The sequence below is a fragment of the Falco naumanni genome, chromosome 8 (genome assembly GCF_017639655.2).
Source record: "Falco naumanni isolate bFalNau1 chromosome 8, bFalNau1.pat, whole genome shotgun sequence".
NCBI classification, from domain to species: Eukaryota; Metazoa; Chordata; class Aves; order Falconiformes; family Falconidae; genus Falco; species Falco naumanni.
The window spans coordinates 28,901,077-28,927,095 of record NC_054061.1 but is presented as its reverse complement, the minus strand read 5'-3'; the positions used below and the strand labels follow the sequence as shown (position 1 = coordinate 28,927,095).

Sequence of the window (26,019 nt, the reverse complement as noted above, 5' to 3'; positions counted from 1 at the left end):
AATTACTAAGCAGATCAAGCAGGCACAGGTATCGCCTGGCAGATTTAAAATTAAATGTGTACCAGCATAAGATCAGAACTTAGACAAACATGCAATCACTAAATCAGCTTTACACAGAACTTTACCAGTTAGGCTGTTTGTAGTTTATCTGAGAAAATGCGTCCAACTTTACTATCTAACAATAAAAAAGCTGACATTTTCCCTACATTTAAATGTCATCAGACAACTGGCTGTCTTTTGGCGAAGGATTATCTCATACTTCAGAAGTGTAGGCAGCGGTGAACTTAGGGCTATAACAGATGGATGGACAACATAATTCACAAAAGAAGTGCAATTGAATCCAAACACCTGTTGGTGAGGCAGGAACAGAGAGGTTGCTGCAAGTTATTGATTCTCTGCCATTTCAGATACTTACAGGTGACAACTGTCTACCTCAGTCTTCTATAATATATCTGTTTTAATGGGTCTTTGAGGATAAATCGAAACAAGAATCAAAGAATCGATACAGAGGTTTCAGAATATGAAATGGTTTGAATGAGCAGCATGTAGATTTCCCTTTGTCACCCGCTTTCCTGGTGGGGAGGGTGTCCTGGGGAGGTAACTGATTTCAACATGGGTGATGTGCTCTCTGATCTGTCAACATAGATTTAAAATGGGGAGATTAAAAAAAGCAAGCACCTGACAATAAATAACATTTTTCATCTTCCTACTGAAAGTGGATGGTACCTATAAGTACCTCTCTTTTTCTGGCCATTGGTTGTCCCGGGGGAAGGTTAGAAATTTCACTGTTAGGTAATTCTCTTAACAAGTTTACATGAAATATTAGGTAGTAACTGTCCTGTTTATTTCCCCGTGCCTTAAATCAGATTTGAAGCAAGACGAGGTGCAAGTGGATTAAAATGCATGGCATGACACAAAAAGAAATTCCAGTGACCTCTACTTTGTGTTAGAGAGCTTCTGTCAAGGACCTGCCACTTCCAGCTCTCATAAACAAACACTCAACCAGAGCTGGTCAAAATTGAAGACTTACCCCTTCAAAAGCTTTTAACTGTACAAAAGTACAGGAGGCAGCTCTGATTTTGGTGACTAAAATCTTGGAGAATCTGTCCTTATTTGACTGCTCAGAGTCTTGTGTTGACCAGACTCTGTCTTTCCGTCTGCGTCTGGTCAGGGGCAAAGGGCATGGAGCTGAGTGTTTAGTGTAAAAGCTGGACCAGGCATAGCACACTTGAGAGTAGTCAACAGGGATTTTGTCCCTCACCTGAGAATAGTGATGCACCTTTCCACGCCCTGGGCAGAGTACTGGGGAAGACCTGGGGATCAAATGCAGAAGAAGGAAAGGTACAAGAGCAAGGGAGGCATGAGAAGAGTGGATTGATAGAAGGAGTCATATGGCTCTGGGCTGTACGGAGAGGAGACTAGAGGCTGGTGGGACAGGGATGTGGGAGTGGAAGCAGAAGTGAGGCAACCCCAAAATTCTCAAACAGCATTATCCAAGTTGCAAAGTCAAGGACATAGAAGTGTCATGGTTTAATCCCATCGGGCAACTAACTTCCCACCACAGCTGCTTGCTCACTCCCTCCTGGTGGGATGGGAATGATAATAAGAAGAGTGTAAGTGAAAAAAACGTGTTGAGAAAAAAGTTTAATAAGTAAAGCAAAAGCTGCACCTGCAAGCAAAGCAAACGAAGGAATTCATTCACCATTTCTCATGGGCGGGCAGGTTGGTATTCAGCCATCCTCGGGAAAGCCAGGCTCCATCACACGTAACCATTACTTGGGCAGACAAATGCCATCACCGTGAGTGTCCCCCCTTCCTTCTTCCTTGCTGAGCTTATATACTCAGCATGTCATTCAGTGGTATGGGATATTACTGGGGTCAGCTGTCCCGGCTGTGTCCCCCCCCCCAGCTCCCTGTGCAGCCCCATCCCCCTCGCTGGTGGGGTGGGTGAGGGGCAGAAAAGCCCTGGGCTCAGCAGTAATGAAACATCTGGATTAGCAACACTGTTTCCAGCAGAAATCCAAAACAGAGCCCCATAGGAGCTCCTATGAAGAAAATTAACTCTACCCCAGCCAAAACCAGCACAATATTTCTCTGTGGCCTTTTTATTACAGAAAAAATAATGTCCTAGAATTACTTACCAGAGCAAAGCTTTTCAAGGAGTGCTTGACAAAAATGTTTCGGATAAACATTCACTTTATTTTCTGTGTGTCCCCTGGCACGGGAATTAAGGTTGGGTTTGGATCGTGGGTGGCCAGAAGGTGTTGCCAGCTGCAGGCGAGGCTGTCCTACCCTCATGTCCCCCCTTCAGAACTCGTCAAAGCCTCATCGCTGTCACCTTTGACTAGTTTTCTGCTGTCTCAGAGCTAAATAGCTTCTAAATTTAGCCCCGAAATCCTGGCTGGGTTCTCCTCTGGACCTCTCTCCCACTTTTCTATACATCTCCTTGGCTGTGCGGTGATGCTCTTAATTACAGCTGTAGGTGCCAGGGGAGCTGTAAGCACAGAAATAGAGCCAGCCAAAACCAGCACAAGAAGTTAAGATGGTCTTGAGATCCTGAGGCTTGATTTTTTTCAGGAGGCCAAGCCATCATATCCATGCTTGAAATCAGCAGAAATTTGGCTTTAAAAGGACAGTCCTACATAATGCTAATACTCTGGAAAATCAGGCTATATCAATTTTAAATGAGATATAAAAATTATGTTCATTAGCATTTGTAAGGAATGCTGTAGAAAAGCCAATGAGGAAATTCAATTTTGAAAATGGGGTTTGAGTAATGTGCAATAAATGTTGAGGATAATTTAGTTTCTTGAGGTGGAGAAAATTACTGTGGGAAGCTCATTTAGATTTGGTACTGAGTAATAGGGAGGAAATGGCTAAGATTCTAATGGTGGTAGATAATTTGAATGAAAATCATCACAAAGTGATAGAGTTCATGGTTCTTAGGAGAAGGGAAGGATGGCAGTATCAGCAAGACACTTAAAAAAAAAGATGGACTTCAACAAACTGAGAGAATTGGTAGCTATACCTCTTGGAAACATGTTCTATGCAAACGGGAGTCTAGATGTCCTGGAAGCTACCAAAAAAATCTGTAACAAAGGGTGGAATCCCTACTGGATTCTGTGTTCTGTCCTGAAACTACTATAGTAACAAATGAGTAGCGCAGGGGAACAAGGTATGTGTAAGTCTGTATATGATATGCATGTTCAAGCTTCAAACCGTAAAGAGAAAACATCAAACACAGCTAGAGAAGCCCTTTATAACATCATCAGTGCTCAGAATTGTTTTTCCTTTTTGCTTGTCAAATTGTTTCACAAAAATTAGAAACAAGAAATGGAGAATGCAAATTGCACTATAAGAGGATATTAGTGAACAACAGTTACATGAATGGGTTAAAAGTAATGGAAAACTGAATGACATATATGTCCATTACTTTCTGAGAAACGAGGGAAACTCAGCATGAGGAACGTGCAGTTGCTGCTGTTGTTTCCTGTCTGCAGCCAGGAGAGGAATGGACTAAAGAATAAGTATTTCCATAAATTAGATGTTCCCATGTCTGTAGTGCTGTATGAATAGAGAAGGAAGTAATAAAGTAACTCCAGAGCATCTAGCAACTGTCTTCTGGGTGAGAAATTGCAAAGTCACTAAGAAACTAACTAAAACTTAGTAATACCAAGACAAACCAACCAACCAACACCCTCTCCCTCACTGGCCCCACCATCCCCTCCAAAGAAAAAAAGGTCAAGGAAGTTGTAGAAAACCACCAGAACAAGTTATTACTTAAGATATAAACATTTCAAGGATCAGATTCTAATAAACTCGCCAGTATGGATTTATTGAGAACAAATCATGCCCAAGAAATTTAATCTTTGTTTTTGACAGCGTAGCTGCTCTAATTAAGGGAAGTAGTAGATTTTTGACACATTAAACTTTTATCAGGAAGCTGAGGAACAGTGACTGGAATTACATCACTGTTAAATGCGTACTCAGCTGCTTGAAAAATAAGAGTCTGTCTCCTTTACTGCCTGCCATCAGGTATTGGTACGCATTGGTAAGATCCCACGAGCCTTCTCCTTTCCAGGCTGAAGATCCCAGCTTTCCTGGTCTCTTTTTGAGTATCAGATGCTCCAGTCCCTAGTCTTTGTGGCCATTCACTCGACTAACTCCAGTATGCCCAAGTCCTCCTTCTCCTGGGAAGCCCAGAACTCAACATGCCATCCAATTGTCTCACCAGTGCTGAGTAGAGGGAAAGGATCACCTCCCTCAACCTGCTGCTGATGGTTTCCTTAATGCAGCCCAGAATGCTGTGGCCCTTCTTTGCTGTAAGGACACATTGCTCTCTCTGGTCACCTTGTCCGTCTCTTCAAAGCTGCTTCCAGTTGGTTGGCTGATAGATGTCCACTGTTCATGATCAAACTGAAATGTAACACAATGGGAGTCCCACAAAAAACTCTTCTAGCCCCAGCCCTATGTGATATTTGTCTGAACAGCTTATGTGCTTGAGTAATAACATTAGTGGATGGTGCGGAGCTGAAATAGGAAGCAAAGACAATAGACAATATATTAAATGAGACTGAAATAATTGAGAAACTTCTCAAAACATGACTTGGGAAGGAAGAGTTGATTGCACAAAGACAGAATGGGCAGTAAAGACGTAAGTACTGTCTCAGGCACCTTTGGAGATACAATGAACTACAAAATGAGTGCAAGACAACAATTTGAAATGTTAAAACTCATAATGGGCTTGGTCAAACTCATGTAGTATGTGAAACACCAAAGGTGTTCCTGTACTGGGTGCAGGTGAGGCTGCAGGTGTCATTCCTTGGGCACAGTGTTGTAAGAAAGCAAGCAATGAGAGGTCATGACTAGGACCTATGAAGAGCTGGGGTTCCTTAGTTTAGAGAGGGGAAGACTTAGAGTGGATACAAGCAGTTGAAATTTCATAAAGGTTATGCATCAGATGATAGGGATAAACTTTTTTAGCAGCTGGGGTTAACAACCTCCTGCCAGGTCCAAAGTCCCTTTACGGTGATCTTACCACAGGGGTAGCACGTGCCTGAGTGAGGACTTCTGTAACTTGCTATTTTTAGAGCCAGTCATTTTTACCGGATCTGTACTTGTACTTTGTGTTCATGGTGTGACTTTTCCTACGTTTTCCTTCTGCTCTAATGCACTGTAATCTTGCTACTGCAGCTTTGGCCTTATCTTGAGCTGGAAAAATTATACTTGTAAGTGAGCTAATATACACACGGCTTTCCTCTCTCAGACAAATTTGATGAAGTCCAGTATTAAAAGATGTTTACCTGGTCTGGAATCCTTTCTAGAGTTCTGCTGAGTTCCCTTTTCAGTTTTCTAGCGTCTGTTTTTGAAGCATGAGTACAAGTAAATACTAATGCTGTACACACAGGTTAAACCAGCTCTCTGTACTTGCCACTTACACAGCCAAGGATTGCATTTGTTTTAGATATATAGATATATAGATAAATCTTAACCTTGTCTTTCATCCTGCATTCTGTACTGTAGATTTTGTGGACTGTGTTTCTAGATGGATTGATCTTGCATTGACTCAGATTAAGTAGAGAGTTAGCCTCTGTTGGTCACAGGGGTTTTCCTGTGAGGAAGTTATCCTCTGTAATTTCTAGACCCATAAAAATGGGTTACTGGTAGCAGCCTGAGACCACCAGAATGTGTTTTTCAGAAATAAAACCTTCCGTGATGACAATTTGGCTTTTTGGTTTTTATTCTTGTCTCCTGTTCAGGTGTTTAAGTATTTGCTCATACTTATTTTTTTGTCTGATTTGATGTTCTGTGAAATAGACATTTTTTTTGATGCATCTCTTAGGCTGTTGATCTATCAACATTCCAGGTGCTGTTTTGCTGAACTACTGGTAATTTCAAAGCAAGTTATGGTAGCTTTTGATCCAACGTACCATTCCTTCCCTTCATTGGGTAGTACTAGAGTGTTCTTAATTTCAAAATATAAACAAAACACAGAGCATGTTTTTGACCAAGATCACTAACTCAAGGTGCCAACTGTGTCTGAAAGGCAATATTTTTCTTTATTTTACAGGCAATGCCACTGCAGTTAAGCAGTCCCGGTATAGGATTATCATTCAGGATGCTGCCAATGGGGGACAGGCATGCCCAGACACCTTGTATGAAGAAAGAGAATGTGAAGATATTCCCATCTGTCCAGTGTATAGGTAAAAAGACTGGAATCAATCTTTTGCTAGTGGGTGTCTGCTTCTCCAGAAATGACTCGTGTGATTGTCCTGCACAATTCCCACCAGAAAACAACACAATACTGAAAAATGCAGTTACAGACAAATAATGTACCTTGCAGAATTTGTAAAAGTAGAGTTCAAATTTGAGATTTCAGTATATCTGGCATCATCAGAACAAGCACCAATAAACACAGCTCCTATAAATGGTAACCTCAGGGTTCGATGTGTTTAAGGAATCTATTACTGGGAACTCCTCCCTCAGTGTATCTAAAAATCAATGCAAGCTATTTTGGGACCACAAGCACTCAACTACCTTAATCATAATTGTATGCTTATTGCAGAAACTCTTTTCTTTTCCCCAGATGCACTCACTCCAGTGAATAATATGCACTTTAAAAAATTCTGATTAGACAAATAGTACAATAGAGCAATTACTCACCACTCTTCATTAAAATTCTGTGATCCATCTGTTATACAATATTAGTAAATAGAAAAGCATTATATTGTTGCCTATAAATCTCCAGCCCACACATCCTGTAGGACACGGTCTGAGAGCAGAGCAGGGAGCTGAAGGTGGTGCCAAAGCAGGAACCGCACCACTCAGCTCTGCCTGGCTCCGTACCACATTGTGCTATGGAAAGCTGCTTTCTCGTGTTCTTGACTGGCGCACATCCTAACATCGAAAGCAGATTTGGAACAGCATCAGTTGTATGAGAACAGGCTTGCAGGGTGACAGCCTGATTGCAAAGCCCACTGAAGATGTTTGCTGTGTATTTTATGTGACTTTGAACCATGCCCTACAAAAATGAGAAAGGGAAATGGAGGATGATGTGGCTTTCTAGAAGGTGAACTTTGCATCTGAATTTCAGTTCACAATGCTTATTTCAGGAGTATACAACTTTTTGACTATTTTTCCTTAAGTCTCCACAGTATATAATAATTTGTAACTGAAGTTTTTGCCTGGACGTGTTAACCGTTTTCCAGTTTTAACCACTTAATTGTTAACCTTTTCCTCTTGCAGGTGGAAGGCACACCACTGGAGTCACTGTGTGCTGGTACCAGATTCAGTGAGACAGGGTGTGCCTGGATATAATGAGGCGTGTGGACATGGTTTGCAGTCAAGGGGTAAGCTTTCTCCATGCAGCCTCCAAATGTTTAACGTGTTGGAGCGTGGCATTTAAGTAGGTCTTTACGCTTTTACAGCGTCTCATTTGGAAACTGAGTGACTGAAGCACGTCAAGTGTTTGGGAAGTGGACCCATTGTATAGTTTTGCTGTTGTGCTGGACATTAAAGTACCAATAACACGATAGTATGTTTGGAGCACAGGAGTGGATTCATGCCTGGTATTCAAATATCTTTTGCAGTAACCTTCTCTTCTGCCTAAAGGTGAAGCACATGGGCTTCTATCTATCTATCTATAGGCATCTATGAAGTAATCTGTTCTTGGTGCTAAAAGTGGAAAGGATAATTTCCTCATGATTTTAAATTTTACTAATAATTTGCCTGAGGCCTGGTTTTCATTAAGATTATTGGGTAAAGGCTTTGGGCTCCTGCCCTTGGCATAATTAAGCACTTGGAAAATACAGTGATCTCATTGTCTGAACAAGTGTTGAGAAGAATTTCACTGTTCAGAGTATGTGATCAGACTCTGTAGTGGCTCCTGCAGATGGCTGAAGATTTGGCTGTTATCAGTCTCCTGGGAAATCTAACGAAACCTTTAACAAAAGGTTATTTTTATTGAAAAAAAAATTACTACACAGGTATGCTAACTGAAGAAACTTGACATAATAATTTACTCCTTCACAAGGGTAGAAACTATTCTTTAAAGATGAAATGAATTTCTTATATAATCTAGAAACAAAGGAAAAGAAAGAAAAGCCCTGACAGTATGTGGGCTGTATCTGAAAGAAGAAATGTGTTTTAAACTAAAGCTCAAAGGAGTAAATATCTTTAACTACGTTTTGACCACAGGCCTTTCCATAAGTTTTTCAAAGAGAGGCCTGTAAATCGAGGTGTCCTAAAATGCATTCCTCAATCTCTGTGTGAAGGGATGGTAATCTTCATGCTCCAGTAGGTGCACGAACTTTGTATTAATCTTATTCTGACAGAATTTGCAGTATAAAACAAGAGTATCACACTTATTTTTACTCTGTGGAGAGTCCGCCAAAAATTACTTAGGCTATGTGCTCTTCTGGAGTAATCACAGAAAAGGAATCTCAGCCTGGTGGATTTAAGCAAGATTTGTTTCAGTGTCACATTCACTTCTTGTAATTAACTTTTTGTAATTAACTGTGGTATTTTAGAAGCTTTGCTTTTCGTAATTACATGTAGTGGTAGAACCAATCTGCTAGGTATTATTGAGGATGAGTGGGGTTTCAGAAAAATGAGTTCTCAGATGAAATCCATGGAAGAAGATTTTAAAGATATTTCCTATGAACAAAATAAGTGATCTCCATGGAGAAGGCAGTTGAAACCAAGCTGCTAACTGACCATATTGCTGCTGAAAGAAAAAGTTGCTGGATTTTCCGCAATTCTGTATCTTATCTATAGCAGTGTTTAGTAAGGGAAACTTTCATAAAGCTGCTGTTCATACCTTACCTTGCTTCTGCTTGAACTCCTCAATAGCAGCTAGCATGTGTGAAGAGGTGCTGTGTGACCACATGGTCGGGGAGGAGCCATTTACCCAAGGGCGGCGTTTGCTTACATGCCTTGCAGGGTCTGGTCAGCTTGTAGACCTCGACACTGGAGGACTTCTGATCCTTTCATTCTTCACTGTGAAGGGGGTCTTTGGAGGTATTCTTCAAGTTACATGTGAGGTGAGGCTAGAGACTTGGGCTTCTTCAGCCTGGAGAAGCATCTAATGGGAGAGTGGGGTTCACAGAGAAGATGGAGCCACACTCTTCCCAGAGGTGCACGGTGAAATGACAGAAGGTAATAGTCAGGCTGTAGTGAGGGAAATTCTCAGATTGCCTGGAGAGACTGCAGATTCCTTGGACATACTGAAAACTCAACTGAATAAGGTCTTGAGCAGCTTTTTCTAACTTTGAGGTCAGTCCTGCTTAGAGCAGGCACTGGATCTTCAGAGGTCCCTTCTGTTCTAAATTATATTGTATGATTCTGTGAGTCTTTGGGGTCGTTTCAGGGAAGTTTGTGCCATCAGTGGAAGAATGCCAGGTGTTACAGATAGATGCTTTCCTGCAATAGGCAGGCATCCTACAAATGGGTTTGCATTCGAGGTATCACCAGCATGCAGTAGTTGGCTTGCATAATGTGTCAGTGTCTTAAGCCAGTAAGTGCTTATTCTCCAAAGAGTATTTATATGAATTTGCCTATTTTCTTTTTTACCATATAACAGCAATTACCCTTTTACCACTGAAGATAACTATCTCCAGAGGTGTCGCCGTTGCCTTCCCCCCCCCCCCCCCCCCCCCCCCCCCCCCCCCCATCACCAATCATTCTGTGATTCTGGGATAATTAGTCTTGCTGTTCCCTAGAGCACCTATTTTTAGATTTTTTTTTTCCTTTTGTTGTCCATATCCTGTCGTGTAAATAAGAAGATTTCAGTTTTCAATAACTGTCAAATCTAGCCAATTATATAAGGACATTTAATTAATATAAATTATATCGAAAGAAAGAAAGCATGTTTAGAACGATGACTGTACTGAGGGAAAATTAAGTCTGAAATTACTTCAAGCTCCATTCTTTCTCTAGGCTACATTCTGAGATAGATACTTACAAATCTTGTTCCATGAGTGTTTTCACTGAAATTGCACAACGTACTATATAACATGCAGAAGAGTACAGGATTTGTCTGTGAATAATATGCAGAACAGCCAAAGAGATGACAGCTGTCTGAAGCTGCGGTTTTCATGGCTTTATCTTGGAATGATATTACACTAATTACAACAACCTTTCATTTTGTGTATCAGCTTCTGTGGACTAACGTATTCAGAAAACAATCATGCAGGTAAGAGAAAAGCAGCATTTAGAACTAAGAAATATAGTTGTTACATAAACTTCATTAAGGCATGATTTGCAAAATGCCCCTGAGATAGGGCACTCAAGAGTAAAACAGGGTGGGGATGTTACTGTTGCTTGACAGTGACATAGACAACATTTCTAACAGTAAAGGGAGAGCTTTACGAAATTTTATATTGGTATATAGCTGTCATTTTCCTCGACAAGTGACTAATTTACCAGAAGATGTCAAGACTGTGAGAAAAGTAGCTGCACATGGGTCGGGGCAATCCCAAGCACAAACACAGGCTGGGCAGAGAATGGATTGAGAGCAGTCCTGAAGAGAAGGACTTGGGGATGTTGGTTGATTAGAAGCTCAACGTGACCTGGCAATGTGCACTCGCAGCCCTGAAAGCCAACTGCACCCTGGGCTGCGTCACGAGCAGCGAGGCCAGCAGGGCGAGGGGGGGATTCTGCCCCTCTGCTCGGTGCTCAGGAGACCCCACCTGGAGTACTGTGTTCTGCTCTGGGGCCCCCAACGTAAGCAGGACGTGGACCTGTTGGGGTGAGTCCAGAGGAGACCACGAAGATGATCAGGGGGCTGGAGCAGCTCTCCTGGGAAGACAGGCTGAGAGAGTTGGGGCTGTTCAGCCTGGAGAAGAGCAGGCTCCGGGGAGACCTTACAGCGGCTTCCAGTGCCTACAGGGGCTGCCAAGAAAGCTGGAGAGGGGCTTCTTACAAGGGCGTGTGGTGATGGGACGAGGGGGAATGGCTTTAAGGCTGGAAGAGGGTAGGGAAGAAATTCTTTACTGTGAGGATGAGACACTGGACCAGGCTGCCCAGAGCAGCTGTGGGTGCCCCATCCCTGGCAGTGCTCCAGGCCAGGCTGGATGGGGCTTGGGGCAATGTGGTCAGGTGAAAGATGTCCCTGCCAATGGCAGGGGGTTGGAACTATATGGTCTTTAAGGTCCTTTCCAACCCAGACCATTCGATAATTCTGTGAAAATTGCTTCTGCTTTGGATGCCCTTCAGTGACTTTACTGCTCTCTCATGTTTGTGACGGAGGATCCTTCAAAAAGGACCTCTTCCTTCAGTGCTGCCATAAGCAGCCACCTTAGACATTTACATTTTTGGGGAAAAAATGTGTTGCTCATTACAAGGGATTGTTAAGGTTTAATTAGGGGATGGAAGCCAGTTTTAAGCATGTGCCTTTGAAGGCTACTTCAAAAGCCATTGATAAAGTAAATAGGTATGTGTTACAGGCCAGGCTGATGTAATGAGACTCCACTTTAAAAACTGGTCTTGGAAATACACTGACAACACGGTTATGAAAAAAGTAGTTACTTTCAAAAAGAAAGGAAAAGTTGCAGCAGTGGAACATGTCATGTCTTATTTCTCCTGATCCTGCCACTTCTTCACTGTGATTCATTTGGGGGATTTGACCACATCTCCCCCCATTAATGGACAGTAAGTCCATCTCAGAGCTGTAGCTCCCTGTCACGAGAATACAGAACAGAACAGCAAATATTTTCAGAGAATAATTTATCGATTTATGTACAGGAAAACAACAAACCCACCAATGCAGTAATGAGAAACTACTCCTCTGCTTTAGATAAGTGCACTCTCCCTAGCTCACCTAAGGTCATGGGGTGGATCAATACTGGATGGCCTCACTGGGCATCTGAATAGAATATCTCTTTTGGTACGCTCTAACTATCAGACCACGTATGATGTATTTCTTTCCTTCTTTAACCAGGTTGTAAATTCACACCATGTGGACTTTGCTAAGATGGTTGATGTTAAATGTAATCTCTTTCACTTGAAAAGTCGATCTGTGAATTGACAGTGAGAAAGTAGAATGCAGGTTGCACCAGACTCAAGCAATTTAAGATTCCTGTCTCCTTCATTGCAGGTTTCTGGCTCTTGCGCTGGAGCTTCCTGGTAGCTGGAAGGATGCTGCAGACAAGACTGGTTTTAGACTGCGATGCAGATTAAACCTTTTATCATTATGAGAACAAAAATTGTAAAAAACTGCTAAGTTTTCGGAGTGTGTCTAAATGCAGCAATAGTTCCAGTAAAATCTTCTATAGGCAGAACTATGATTAGAAACATAATTTGTCATAAATTAATGACTAAGTCAACATGAGTTCTGTACTACGCAAGGGAAAAGGTGAATTTTGATATTGCCTGTTAACATTACAAAAATATTCAAATGGGCATCCTTTAGCTATATTATCTTGTGTATTCCAATCGATAACACAGTAATAGCCATATACATTACTGTTGTTTCTGCTGAAATTATTTTTTGGTAACCTGTTTATAATGAGATGTGCCATCAAAAAAGCATCAGTGTTACCTTTTCTTTTTTTCTCGTAAGATAGTCACCCAACAGTTCTTATTCCCCATTTTGTAGGTAGTTAATAAAACTGCTGATTAGCTAAATTAACAGATACATTCATTGTAATTTGGGCTGCAGAATGCTTTTGCACAGAATTACCAGTTTCAGGAGGTACATATTAGAATCTTGTTACAATTTACAGGCTAGAGGCTATGCGATAACCTAAAGTTTACAATGAATATATTTATGATAATAAACATGGCAAAGACACGGACTGCTTCGGTTAGCTAGTGATATTTTATGGGCAGTGCTTTGTGGTGCAGTCCTATGGATAAATCTGTCCAGCTGATAGTGGCTTACCTGTAATCAGTAGCTCCCTCCCATATTAACTTTGCCTGGTAGGACAGTGGCACCTTGAGCCTTTTTCTGAGGGATGCTGGGCATTTATTAGGTTTTTCAGTGTTTTTTCTGATTATACTAGTCTAGGGTAATGGATGGTTGAAGGGACACGAATGGAAGCACAGAGCTGCTCTTGAGTGGTCCCAGCTGGTGTCATGGTCTGGAAGACACCTGCTTGGCAGCTGATGGCATTGATAGCAAATAGTTGAGGGAAAAAACAATGACCAGGGTGAGGACAAGAGCGGAGTCCTGTTTGTGATACATTTGAAAGGAACGATTCTGAAGCGAAATCTGTCTAGGATGCAGATTGAGGTTTGGGCATTTGCCTTTCCAGGATGGAGTGCATCAGTCTGTTATCAGCCATGTCTGCCTGGGGCTTTGCCAACACTTTACTGATCTAGCCTCTCCACATCACATTGCAAATTCATAAAGTATGTGTTTTCTGTATTGTTATTTTCTTGACATTGATAATGCATTTTTGAGCTTATAAACAGATGGAGAGTAATAAGGAAGAAAACAACCAAACCAGAACTGATTTACTATTTTTTGTTCTTGATAATAATTTCTTCCAATGACAAGGCAGTGGGCCGGAGGTTAGGCAATAAGGTAAGTGGGAAGCAGCACAGATAATACTCTCTTGACTTCAGGAGGACACAGAATCCAGTCCCACCAGACAATCTCCTATGTCCAATAAGGAAGTATGACCTAGAGAAATGCAGGGGGAGGTGGTTGTGCAGCTTGTTGAAAAACACATTCAGAGCTCTGTTACCAGTTAGTTACTGTCAACCAGGAAGGCCATTAGAAATAGCGTCCTGCGGGGCACACATACTTGTGACTGTCCTCAGTATTTTCACTAACAGATTGTATAATGAAATAGAGGGTACCACTATAACACATCTGGGGAATTGTAGTTAGTGAGTACTTTGAAGGGCAGGCCAAAAAGTACACGTTAGATAATTTTGAGCATGCTCTGAAATCAGAAAAGTGAACTTTTCATTAAAGAAAAAAAATGTGCAGCACTCATGCTATGTAGCAAGATGGGCAGCGGTACTGTAGAGGAAAATCTGGAATTGAGAGTTATGGACTATGTGAGTAGCATTATACTTTGTAAAAAACCACCCATCTTAAAATCATGTATTTCTTACGTTTTCCTTCTGATACCCAAGTTCCTGAAGTTTATTCTTCTGATTCCTAAAATAGAGTATTTTTAACAGGTAATCTGCCCTTTTATTGTTGTTCCATAACACTTTCTGCCACTGTAAATAATGACAAACAATCAAGGTCAAATAAAAACATCAAAACTTTCTCTTGAATAATTCCTATTCCTGGTTTGCCCATAGATTTAGAATAGATTAGGAACCTTTTTTTCAAAATACCTAAATTTCATTAACAGAAAGAAATGAGGCATTTAGGAGTCTTAAGCTCTAGCGAATACCAGTGAATGAATTAAAATCTCTTGAACTTAATGAAACTTTACCCTTGATTTTGCATTTTTTTTAAAAAAAAAATCTTCATTCTTAGTGAGCGATGTATATCTGCACACAGAAATTGGAGAGATTTATCACTGCAGTATGGATATTGTATTACATGAGTCTGGATTGTTTGTATCTAATGTCTGTCAGTTTACTTGTAGGCTTCGATCTTTAAATTATTTCCCAAAGCCTGGGTTTAATTGTGGATTTGATAGTAGATTAGATTAAAGCAAAAATGTGTGACTGCTTCACAAAGGGGAAAACAAGGAAAAATTAAGGAGGAGGAGACAAAATACAATACTGGTGTTATGTATGCATGTATGCATTCTTAGTCTTTCCGGCACTAGAGAAATGAGGAAGTTATCCTCTCTCAGACAGATTTTCAGTGGGATTTATTTCAGTTTTGGAACATTAGAATTGAGAAGCATAGGGGTAGGGACACATGAGGCTATGTGAGATGTGATGGATCAATCTCTGTAGGGCATTTTGTGGCTGCCTTGGAGATTCCTGCAGTTTAATTTATGAGAAATAAAATTGCCTGCTTGTATAGAAATCGTCCTGGGCTAATTTCTTCAAACCTGGTGGCATAGCAGAGTTGTCTGTGTAAATATGTGCATGCCTATACTGGAGTCTGCAGCTGGGCACTGGTTTGGGAAATGGAAATTCATCCTTGTATTGTATTACGTGCCGCTGATCTCCAGGTAATGTGTTACTGTAGACCAATTTTTCTTTCCTTGGGTCTTAGTTGATAGGACAAGGGGAAGAAAGATTGATACTGATTTTCCAGTGACAGGTTGTTCACAAAAGAGTGATGGTGGGCTACCCTCCTTTTTTCATGGGAGATGTCAGCAGGCATCACACGACGCTTAAAACAGTGCTACTATATTTCAGTCTGGGTCTGGCCCAGCTTCCACCTCAGGTGTAGCTGCTGCAAGGTTATTTCATAAGTGGTAGGAGAATTGGCATGACATTACTTTATGGATGCTAACTAACAGCAAGAAAGACTCCAACTCATTTCTGTCACTGTAGCCTTATGCCAGCAACATAAAAACTGAGGAGACTCTTAGAGCATTTGTCCTGACAGCAATCTACAGTGCAACATTTTATCCAAAGGCAACTCAGTAATCTGCAGACTTCCTGTAAAATAAAGATGATGAAGACTGTGTCAGATAAATTACGTATATTTGATTTCCTTCAAAAACAGAACTGTTATATTCCACTCTGTGGAAGGAAATAAGCAGGCTTTCTAGTTTAACTATACACTGTTCCTATCTGATAAACAAAACAAATATCAGCACCTTGGTACCACACACAGCATTTGTTTTCTGGGGAAAAAAAAGTCTTGATCAAGTAAAAAAGTCTTTTGAAGCTAGAAGGCTTGAACACTGAAAATGTATACTACAAGCGTGTACCAATAGAGGGATTGTTAAAGAACAAAATAATGAGAAGTAAAGCAGAGGAACATCAAAGCTTGCCAGGCTATGCATTTCTGCCTTGATTAGGAGGAAGGAGGGAAGAAGGGGGGAAAGAAGGTTTTAGATCAATAGGAAATGGCCCGATCACCTCAAAGTCAAAGACAGCGCCATCCAAATGTGTACAATTTACAGGAACTGCTAGAGCATCTCAACCATAAAAGTCCCAAATGATCTGACAGTACTCACACCATATTTATCAGGTACAGAGAGTGAGCTGAGATCATCTTATCTGAAGGAAACTCCTTTTAAAATGTAAGGGTAGATAGATTTTCATTTTGTCTTTCATCCCTCTGATTAAGTTCAGCTCTCTTTGGTCCTCCTAAGATTTCTTTCATCTAGTGTGTAGTCTGTATGATCTAAGCAACTATCATTGGTGAAAGTCGTTTTTGGGGTCCTTTTTTAAATGATGAATTGTCATTAAAGAGAGTATAGTAGATGAAAGAGGTCCAAGGAGAACCAAACTGTGCTGAGACTTACTCGGGAGGATGAAAGACATAATGAGAGATATAATGAAGAGCAATCTCCCCCTCAAACTGGAGACAGGCCCTTCCAATTATGACTTGTTTTTAGTACCAGCTTCCAGGGAATTAAAATCTTAGTTATGAACAGTTGGTTCAGACTTTTGTACAATTCTTGAGAATTTTTTATTATGGGAACAATGGGCCTGGGTGGTCATGCTTCATGGTTTGTGCAGAGCACGTTATGAACTATAACAGAAGCCTTTTCTGTGGCCACGGGTGGGTTGTAAGTAGACCTGATCACACAGCCCAGTGTGCTCCTTATCAGAAATACAGGAGACGTTTAATCCTAAAACTCTGTGTTTTGTTGACTTAGAACCTAAAACATGAGGGTTTATGATCCTTAATATTTTATATGAGTTCATGTAACTGTCACTGTAACTGCCTATAAACATACCTGATTTTTTTTCATGTTCTTCCTAATCTTTTGGCCTCTGTGTCTGGTGTATTTCAGTTCAATGGGTTGACACTGCAGTGAGTAAATTGTTTTACTTTCTTGATGATTTTCAATTTAATTGAATTATTCTTTGTTCTTGAGACATTTGAGTCCCATTTGGTCTCCTTTTTTGTTTGCTATTTTATTTAAAACTTTCATGTCCCTCTTGTTCGCCTCTCCATGTTGCAGGCAGTCTCATTCAGTACTGATTTAGATCTACTTCTGCTTTTATAAAATTTTAATTTCCTCCTTGTCACAGTTGTGCTGTTTACAAATCCAAAGATAATTCATGTCAAAGCTGCTGTGGTTCATAGGGAAATTGTTAAGGATTCATCTGAGCCAAGCAGGGTAAGATCCACGTTCTCTGGCAAATGGCCTTAAGGAGAACTTTTCCTCAGGTAGACACTTCAAATGGAAAACCTTGAAGTGTGACCTAAAATATTAAAAAGGTTTTATACTATTGTTTTTGGGAAAGCACTAGGGGTGTTACTCTCCCAGTCGTTACCAGAATAATCGCTGCCTTGTCCATAATGATCTCAGTCAAGTGTAATACCAAATTGTGAGAAATTCTGGAGTCCTTAACCAGAAGGATAAATACTGGCTGTTATTCTCACAGTACAATAGTACCAAAGGGGCTCACTTTGATATTCATTTTTCCTAGCTGAAGAAAGGGACGGGTCTGGGTTGAAATGCTGATCCTGTTTGGATCTATGTAATATTAAAGCACTGTGTCAGTTGTTTGGACACCCCCCTCCCCCCAGAAAAACAGAAACCCAAAAAACTCAACAAATAAACTAACCCAACTGTTGGTGAAAGAAAAAAGGGAGATGTTGAAAGGAATGCAGTTTGATTTATAGCAGATATTGTTCATTGTCAGGCTGCTAAGGTTTGGACTGCCTGGGGACTTTCCTTCAGAGGAACTTGGTAAAAGTTGAGGTTTGTGTTTTCCTATATTCTGCATTAGTTAGAAAGCATTTCTTACTGAAAATTGTTGATTCAGGTTTCTTTGAATAATTAAGCACTAATATTCAACATGAAAATTAGCGTCCTAAATGGCAGAGCTCATCAGTGTGGTTTGCTATAAATCTCAGGCATGAGATTTGTTAAATGTGACATACCAGAACAGTGCAAAAGGAATCTTGATATCATGTTCCTTGACTCTGAATTTGTATATTTGTGTTACCTCAATAGCTTTATGTCTGCAGTAGAGCTTTTAGACATGAGATTTCAGTAGAATAAATGAATAACCTTGGCTCAAACTATCTTTCAAAATTCACAGCATCTTCCTTTCAAATGCATGCACTAAAGTGACAGGAGAATAACTGGAAGTGACGGGGATACTTATGAAGTGCTTGCACTTGTGAGAATATGTCAGGTAACTGTGAAACAGTCAATATTACGTTTGCTTTATGTGTTCAGTGGTGCTCTTTTCTGTTGCCACTGTTTCTAAATATGTCCAGAAATATTAAGAGTACTGAGCAATGTGTTTAGCACTTTCTAAACTAGCCTGATGATTGCAGCAGTAATACTTCCAAGCATTTTTCCTGTTGGAAACACCCCTTCTCCCCTATTGTTAACAGTATTGTCATTGACTTGCTTCTCAAAAGACTCAGGATAAGACTCCATCTTCTTTATCTTATAATAAATCAAGAGAAACTTCATCCAAAAAATTGGAATTCCACGGGATTAAAATTGCTACACAAGAAAATGCCACCTCTATACTTTGATGGCAATAGATAGTAATGAAAAAAATATCGTGTTCTAACAAAGATTTTTCTAAAGTCAATTTTTTTCCTGGCAGCTGCGAGTTTTGCCTGGTGCATGCATCATTTATTAAAGGATTGCTTATACTGGCTTTGTGAAATAAGGAAAGTTTGGAGTAATATATTGAGATATTTGACAGAGTTTTCCAGAAGTAGGATATTTTGTAATGTCAAATTTGAATCTTGGATCTGAAGTCTTGTAGCAATGTTACTTTTTACAGATTTTCTGGTTAATTCTGGTCAGTACTGTTGTTCCTTAATTACAGTTCACTGAATTTTCAGTCCTGCAATCATATATTTTCTCCTTTGATATGTGCCCTGAGGTGATTGACATTTCTTCGAGTTACCTCTTTTCTACTGTATTTTGGATATTATCTTTTTTATATATATATATTTATATATATATTATATATATAACTTTATCTTTGTTTTTATTCTGGTCTTTGTGTAGATGAAGGAAATGCCTGAACTAGAGGTACACAGTATGAGGGAGTCTAACTGACTTGTTAAAATATAATAGGCTTGTAGAAGGACATCTTCTTCAGCATTTGTTGAATTTGGAGTGAAGGAGATCAGGACATCCTCAGGGGGTTGTATGACATGAAAGAGCAGCGCTCCCAACCACTGCTGTATGATGGGAATATATGGGCTTCCACAGCCTTTGTTCTTGCTGAGAGTGAGCCTTCACTGCTGGCTGGCTTTATTCCTTGTGCTCTGGGAGAGCATCTTAATAATAGGCACTTATTAACGATATTTGAACAAATCAAGTGGAAATTGGTCTGCAGAGCTGACTCACATGCAGACGTGAGCTCTTGTGAGAGGTTGAGGGATGTAGCTCTTCTTGTTGCATTTTAACTCCGAGAGCATGTGATGTCATCATGGCAGATGTTCTTTAGGCACATTGGGGAATTTGTGGGGCAAGTCAGATGCACCATGCTTGTGAGAAGTTGCTTTGACCAGCAGGTGGTTTTTCAGTACCACTTTGAAATGATCGGTTAGTGGAACATTTAAAAATCCCTGCCTGTGCGTGAGTTTTGTGCGGGCGATGTTGCTGGTGAAGTTGCATGTGAGCAAACCTCCAAACAAACAGGGAATGCATGTGTGCTTTAAAATAAATAGGTATCTTCAGTGCCTAGTTTCATGGAGTATAAATTTTCATGTAATCTAAGCACATCTGCTCATAATAATTAACTTCTGTGGTATATGAAAGGAAAAGCTACATCAGCTTGATGGTATGACGAGATGGATTGCTTTCTATCTGTTCAGCGTAATGATTAATTGTAGCGTTTATAGGAAGATGGCTGCTTTTTATTCATTTTTGGGTTTAGATCATGTATCCTGCCTTCTTAAGCTTATTTAAATGTAAATACTCTGCAAATCTGGTATGAAAGCATAAACTTTCCAATTTTAAGTGCTTTGATGAATAACAGGCCAAAATATGTCTCTGCTTAAATTGTCTTATCTGAAGACTTTGAAAGGTGCCTGTCTTTCCTAGTGAGATGAATTTCACAGGTAAATGTAAATATTGAAATTAATCATGAAAGAAATTTAGAAGGATTATGGAATTTCATTTGACCTTAAGAGCTGGTGTTTCCAAGGGGCAAACTTAATAATAATGAAACATTAGCAATTTGTAGTTGGTCCTGTGGTTTTGCAAGTTGTAAGTATTTACTATGAGTGAAATAATCATGTGATGTGTTTCCAGAAGTTAAATACACTTAATTCTTGCACTTTAGTTCATTAAAATTTGAGTATATGCTTTGTGCAATGCAAACTTCCTGGTTCGCAGAAATAGCGATGGGTATATGAGTACAGCTATCAGTTAGTGCTAACCTGTCATGTAAGTTCATCGGGGAACCCACTGATCCTGTTGTATTTTCTCCCAGTGCAGTTGTCGTCGTCTTTCATTACTTGAAAACAGGTTACTGTGTGTTGCATAGATGGAGGTCAGCCACAGGTTTTTATTGGTCTTGAGTTTGCATGGTAATAGTGGTGGAACCAAAGGAAATGATGTGTGGAGAGCAGTTACTGAGCAAAAATCTGAAACTTGGGTAAAGCTTCAGGAGGTGTGTACAGAATTTAGCCTACTGCTTAAAAATCTTTCTGGGTTGCTGAAATCATATTGATTAAATGATAAACAAAGTACTTTCTTGAAATCTCATGGTGACTGGCATAAACTCCCTGATTGAATTATACTGCAAACAGAACACTATAAGGGAAAATGTCTTTACCAGTTACAGTTAATATTTTTTTTTTAAGGTTTTCTTATTAAAAATTCCATCCCAGGATTTTCTCAGAAGATAAAGTAGACTCAACAAAGAAGTTAATGCAAAAATAAGCTATTGCAATGGCATCAATGAACAGATAAAATAAGCAAATAAGCAATTTGCAGATAGAGAGTCAACATCCCATGAAATGTTTATAAAGGTAATATTTAAGATCTCATAAAATCAAATTGTATTCAGATACAATAACAAAAGTCGGTAATAAAACAGTGGTGAATCGGGTCCAGAGATAATCATAAAGAAAAACGCTGTATTTGGTTTCAGAGGTTTTCTTTAGTGCTAAGCATGCTATATGTTTTTACGGCAACTCCACCCAATCTTTGCTTACCCAGTTACTCATGCTTACAGTGTGCACATACGAATCAAACTGCTAAAGGCATGTTCTTTTTGATGCAATGCAATTTAATTATTAAGAAAGTCATTTGGATGTCATTTAGGATTCACAGTGCTGAGCGTTTTTAGGATTTTTGTCCTCAAGCAAACAAGCTATTCTAAAATGAGGCTACTGTTCTTGGTTTTCTTCCCCACAGCCTGTCAATCTATTACAGAAAGAAAATTGATGCATTTAACTTTTTGGTTTTGTTTTGTTGTGTGTGGTAGTTGTTGTCTGCTGGCTAATTACTTGTTCCAATATTTTTGTGCAAATCACGAATAAGCTGATGGGCCTATATTTCCATATCCCTCATCTTAAATAAAAAATAAGAATAAATAGAGCCGTTAGAAGGATAGGCAGAGTGTTTGCTGGTAAGTTGCACTTCGTCCGTGAGGTCTCACAGATGCTCATTTCTGACACATCAAGGGTGGTTTTTACAAGTCTGTGAGAGCCAGGATTCATTAGGACAGCCAGTTTCAACAAAGCTGGTTTATCCTTGACAGCCCTTACCCTGAAAGGGGACCGAGGGGCCAGAGGTTTTGCCTTTTTGTAACCGCTAATTGTAGCGCTCCCAGGACTGCAGCTGATCCACTCAGTGAAGGGTGGTGCAAGCTTGGGCCAGTTTTGGGGGAGGTGGGTGCGAGAGGGGAGAGTGTCCATTTTTTACCACGTTTGCAGAAGGATCCTTTGTTACCTTTAATGCCTGTTGTTAATTCTGATTTTTGCATGCTCGTGCTCATCTTATGCTATTCTGCAGCAACTTGACCTAGTTTCCACCTTTTTTTTTTTGTTTGTTTGAGGGCAGTGAGTATCTTTTGACTGAGCTTAGCTGATCTCCCATATGCGGGTTTATCCCTGCCAGGATTGGGCCCGTTCCCTAACAGCAGAGATTTCACTTTGGGGTTTGCCTGTTTTCTGAACTGCACCTTTCTTCCATTTTCTTTTCTCTACCAGCCCAACCTTCCAGGACACCTCACTTAGCTTTAATGCAAACAGATTTATATCAATGTATTAGTCTATGTGCCCATCCCAGCTGTTGTGTAATTAACGGTCATTCTCTTCCGGCCTGCCCTCCACCCTGAGGTTCTCCATTGGATCTTCCTCATGGCTTACAGTCTAGCTGGTTAGAGTTTACTTTGTCCCCATCCCAACAGAACAGGTTCCACCAAATGCACCACTACAACAGTTTATGAATTGACTATACTCTGTTCTTTGTTCCTGTAGCATCAAATAGAGTGGTGTGGATGGTGTCCTCCTGCTGGCTCATGAGCTCACCTCTTTCAAGGTCCTTTTTCCAGCATAGCACAGATCCCTTTTAATCATCAACCAGGCCTTCAGTAGGTCAGTCGTTCTTTATAGATTAGCCCAGAGACCGAGAACTTGTCAAATTATGTAGGGAAAATAAAACCTATCATCATCTGCATTTCCTTCCAGAAGAGCTGTACCCCTTTATGTTACTGTTCCAGTCATGTGAATTCACCTGTTAAATATTGGCTGCAACAGGGTTTTCACTCAAAAATACCTGTTAAAGTGATAACTGTGTAAACATTTTCAGTCTGTTTTTTACAGCTTTGTTGAATAAAAATAGCCTTACTGTGAAACCTCAGTTATCTTAGCTGAAGTGTAATATAAAGATGATGGAGCAGCTGTCACAGCTTGGGAGAGGGATGTGGGTGCATCATTGGTCACTGCCTCTGGCAGTGCTGGGACAAGGTACATTAGGCTGTCTTCTTGTGGGGGAGAAAAATCAAGTCCCATTTCTTTATTTCCTTATGTAAGTTACTCTGAAAAGAATAGTTTTTATTGGTAGCAGGTGAAGGTTGGTTGCTGTTTATTCAATGTTTTTATAGTTGTGGAAGATCGCATGTTGATAAAGGATAGTTTGATTTTGGAAGGTAATTATGTATTATGTGTTTGGGGTTGTTACCAAAAAGTCCCACTATAATTGTAATGGAAAGCATATTAAAACTTCATTTTAAACATCTATGATAGAAAGGTAGATAAGCATGTGAAACATTAAAGAGTTAAGCATTTCTTTCTTCACAATCTTTGCTCATTCTTTGCTGGGAGGGGACTGTCAATCTTGTGGCTTTTAACTTAAATGTAACCTGCGTCCCTACCTCCAGCATACACTTAATTTTTCTAGAATGATTTTATATAGCAGTGTGAAATAGGCTTCTGTTATACTGGGCAATGTAGAAAACAAGAATCTGTGCAAAGCCTCTTTGAATCAGATTTTTTTGCGTGTTTACTGTACTGGAAAACCTTGTAGTCTCATCAAGACTTCTTGCTTACTGATAGTAGACACATCAATATTGGTAAGTCATCTTTTTTGTTTTTATTAAAAAAAAAACCACACCTTGCTGCATTTATTGAGTAGAAAAAAGAAGATTATTTTGTGTTTATAGTTTTTATGGGTACACAATTCTCATCACACCCGGGAGATAATATTGTGGTTTGGAGTGGGTTTTTTGTACTTAGAACAAGTGGGTAAATAGTTAAAGTAGCCATTTTGTGCATTCCTTTATTATTTTCAACAACTAGAGAACAACTTTTTTTTTTTTTTAATGTAATCAGTAACTTTACCAATAGTATTTTTCAATACTTTTTTCTTTATCTTTTGACAAATTCCAGTTTTGTGTACATCGTCGATCACACACCTTCAATACGTGGTATTTAATTTAGTATTATTCTAAACATTACTTCAGATCCCTACGTGGAAGGCTGTGGGGATGTCTTTGCTTCACACACCTAATGCTTTATGAGATAAACAAATAAGTAACACAGGCTTTGTAGTCTGTGTACTACATAACGACCTAGTCATAATTTTTGAATTGACTGTCAACACATATTAAATCAGAGCATCTATTTGAAATAGTAGTATTTCATAAGCTGCATTTGACAGTTCATTATCTTATCAGAGAGAACTCCTTTCTTCCTTCATCTTGCCTCAAAAACAATATCCTTGCAAATGAACTTTTTGGTAAAAGTCAAGGTCACAGCTTTGGAATAAAGCTGTGTATGGGAATTGCCTGTCTTCGCATTGAAAATATGAGTAAATCAAAAGTACTGATACGGTAATCTAAATCTGCAGTATGTTTGCTTGCATTTTATTGAAACTAAGTGATAAAAAGTTTTACTGACTTTTAAAAACTTTTCTTAGTGAAACTTCCTTCAGAAAGTTTCTTAATACACGTTTATATATTTAACCCTGCACTTAAATAGAATAAAATAAAATCAGGAATGGTGGTATATTACGATAGATATATATGTATATCTCTACACTGGATCACACAAGTTTTCTGAAATAACCAGTTAGAAGCCCGTGGGCCTGATCCTCACCTGGGGGAAGAGGTGTGCTGGGAGTTGAGCGAGGGGCTACTGGGCTCTCCCAGCTCTCAAAACATCCTCTCAGGCTCCAATTCTCGTTCAAATTATTTGTTCTTTTTCTGTGTTTCATCCTTTTCACTGCTGGGTCTTTCATTGTGATTTTGAACTGCGGGCAAAATTATTTTCAAGCATTGACTCTAGTCATATTCTCTCTTACCTGATTTTTATTTTTATTTTTATTTTTTAAGAACACATCAATGAGTTCTGCTGATGTTGGATTGAAGAGCCAGTAAAACAGAAATCAAAGTTGCCTGCGAGGATCCTCCTCTTCCTTATTTGTTGATTCAAACTTTCCAGCTTAATTGATTTCTCCTTTATTCCTTGTTGACAGTGACCTGATAAAGCCAGAATGAAAGCGATGGTTTTCATTGCTACTAGTATTTTATTGCTAAATCATTCATTAATTTATGGTGAAGAACTGATATATTACACACACACACCCCCCCTTACTTCCCTGTTAGTGTTGCCTTTATCTAGTGAAGAGTAGCATCACCTTCAGTGCTTTGTTGGGGGAGGAAGGAAACCCCAAACCTAAATAGCAATTTTTTTTTTGCTTGCATTATTCTGAGTAAGTGAAAACTTTGGATGAAATCTTGGTATTTAATAATGTAATGTCAGAACCTCATGGCCTAATGTTTAGTAGCTAGACCAATATTTAAGCTCTTGACCAACGTTATTGCCCTACTAAACCTTGTCACTTCACACATCTCTCTGCAAGACCTACTTTTGCCTCAGGCTGTAAGTGGAAGCTGAAATTTTATTTTGTCTCCTGGATTAGGTACACAGGAACCACATTAGTTGACATTGGCTTTGAGATATATGAGCAAAATTTTATATAGTCATTTTTGCTATGTTTCCATTCTAAAAGTTAATTAACTGATAAGATATAACCCTGAAGCGTGGGTATTCAAATAGGACAAGACAAAGGTTTAAAGAGAAATTGAGACAAAGGTCTGACACGATGAATGATCTAGAAAAGGCAAAATACAAAATTTTAGAGAATCAGTTCTGTGTGGCCATACAATCTTAATCTATTTGGCTGTGCCATGTCAAACTGGCTTATAGAAACCAATTACTATGAATTCATGGTGTGCTGTATTTATACTTTCGTTATAGCAACAGCAAGAATTAGTTACCCAAGTACAGCACATTTGTATGGAATGTTCCCTTTCCTTTGGTTTTCTGATGAATTAAAAAGTTGCTATTTACTGTTACTTTGAAATACACACTTGACATTCCAAGTATCAGTTCTCTCTTCTGAAATGGAAATGTGATGTGAGTCTTGATGGATTTTCAAAGCATTGAGTTGGTTTTGCATTGAATTTTATTTCCTAAATAACTTACTCTAATATGGAAGTAGTAGTTGCCACTTTGGGAAATTTTGGAAG

At 39.5% G+C, this 26,019-nt stretch overlaps 1 protein-coding gene across 1 annotated transcript in view; it reads left to right on the top strand.

Annotated features, from left to right (window-relative positions):
• THSD7B (thrombospondin type 1 domain containing 7B) overlaps window positions 1-26,019 on the top strand; it is a 269,552-nt gene that overhangs the window by 127,707 nt on the left and 115,826 nt on the right. Inside the window, exons 11-12 of the mRNA XM_040604804.1 lie at window positions 6,071-6,203; window positions 7,246-7,349. Of these exons, the coding sequence (XP_040460738.1) occupies window positions 6,071-6,203; window positions 7,246-7,349 (237 nt within the window). The remainder of the gene's footprint in view (window positions 1-6,070; window positions 6,204-7,245; window positions 7,350-26,019) is intronic.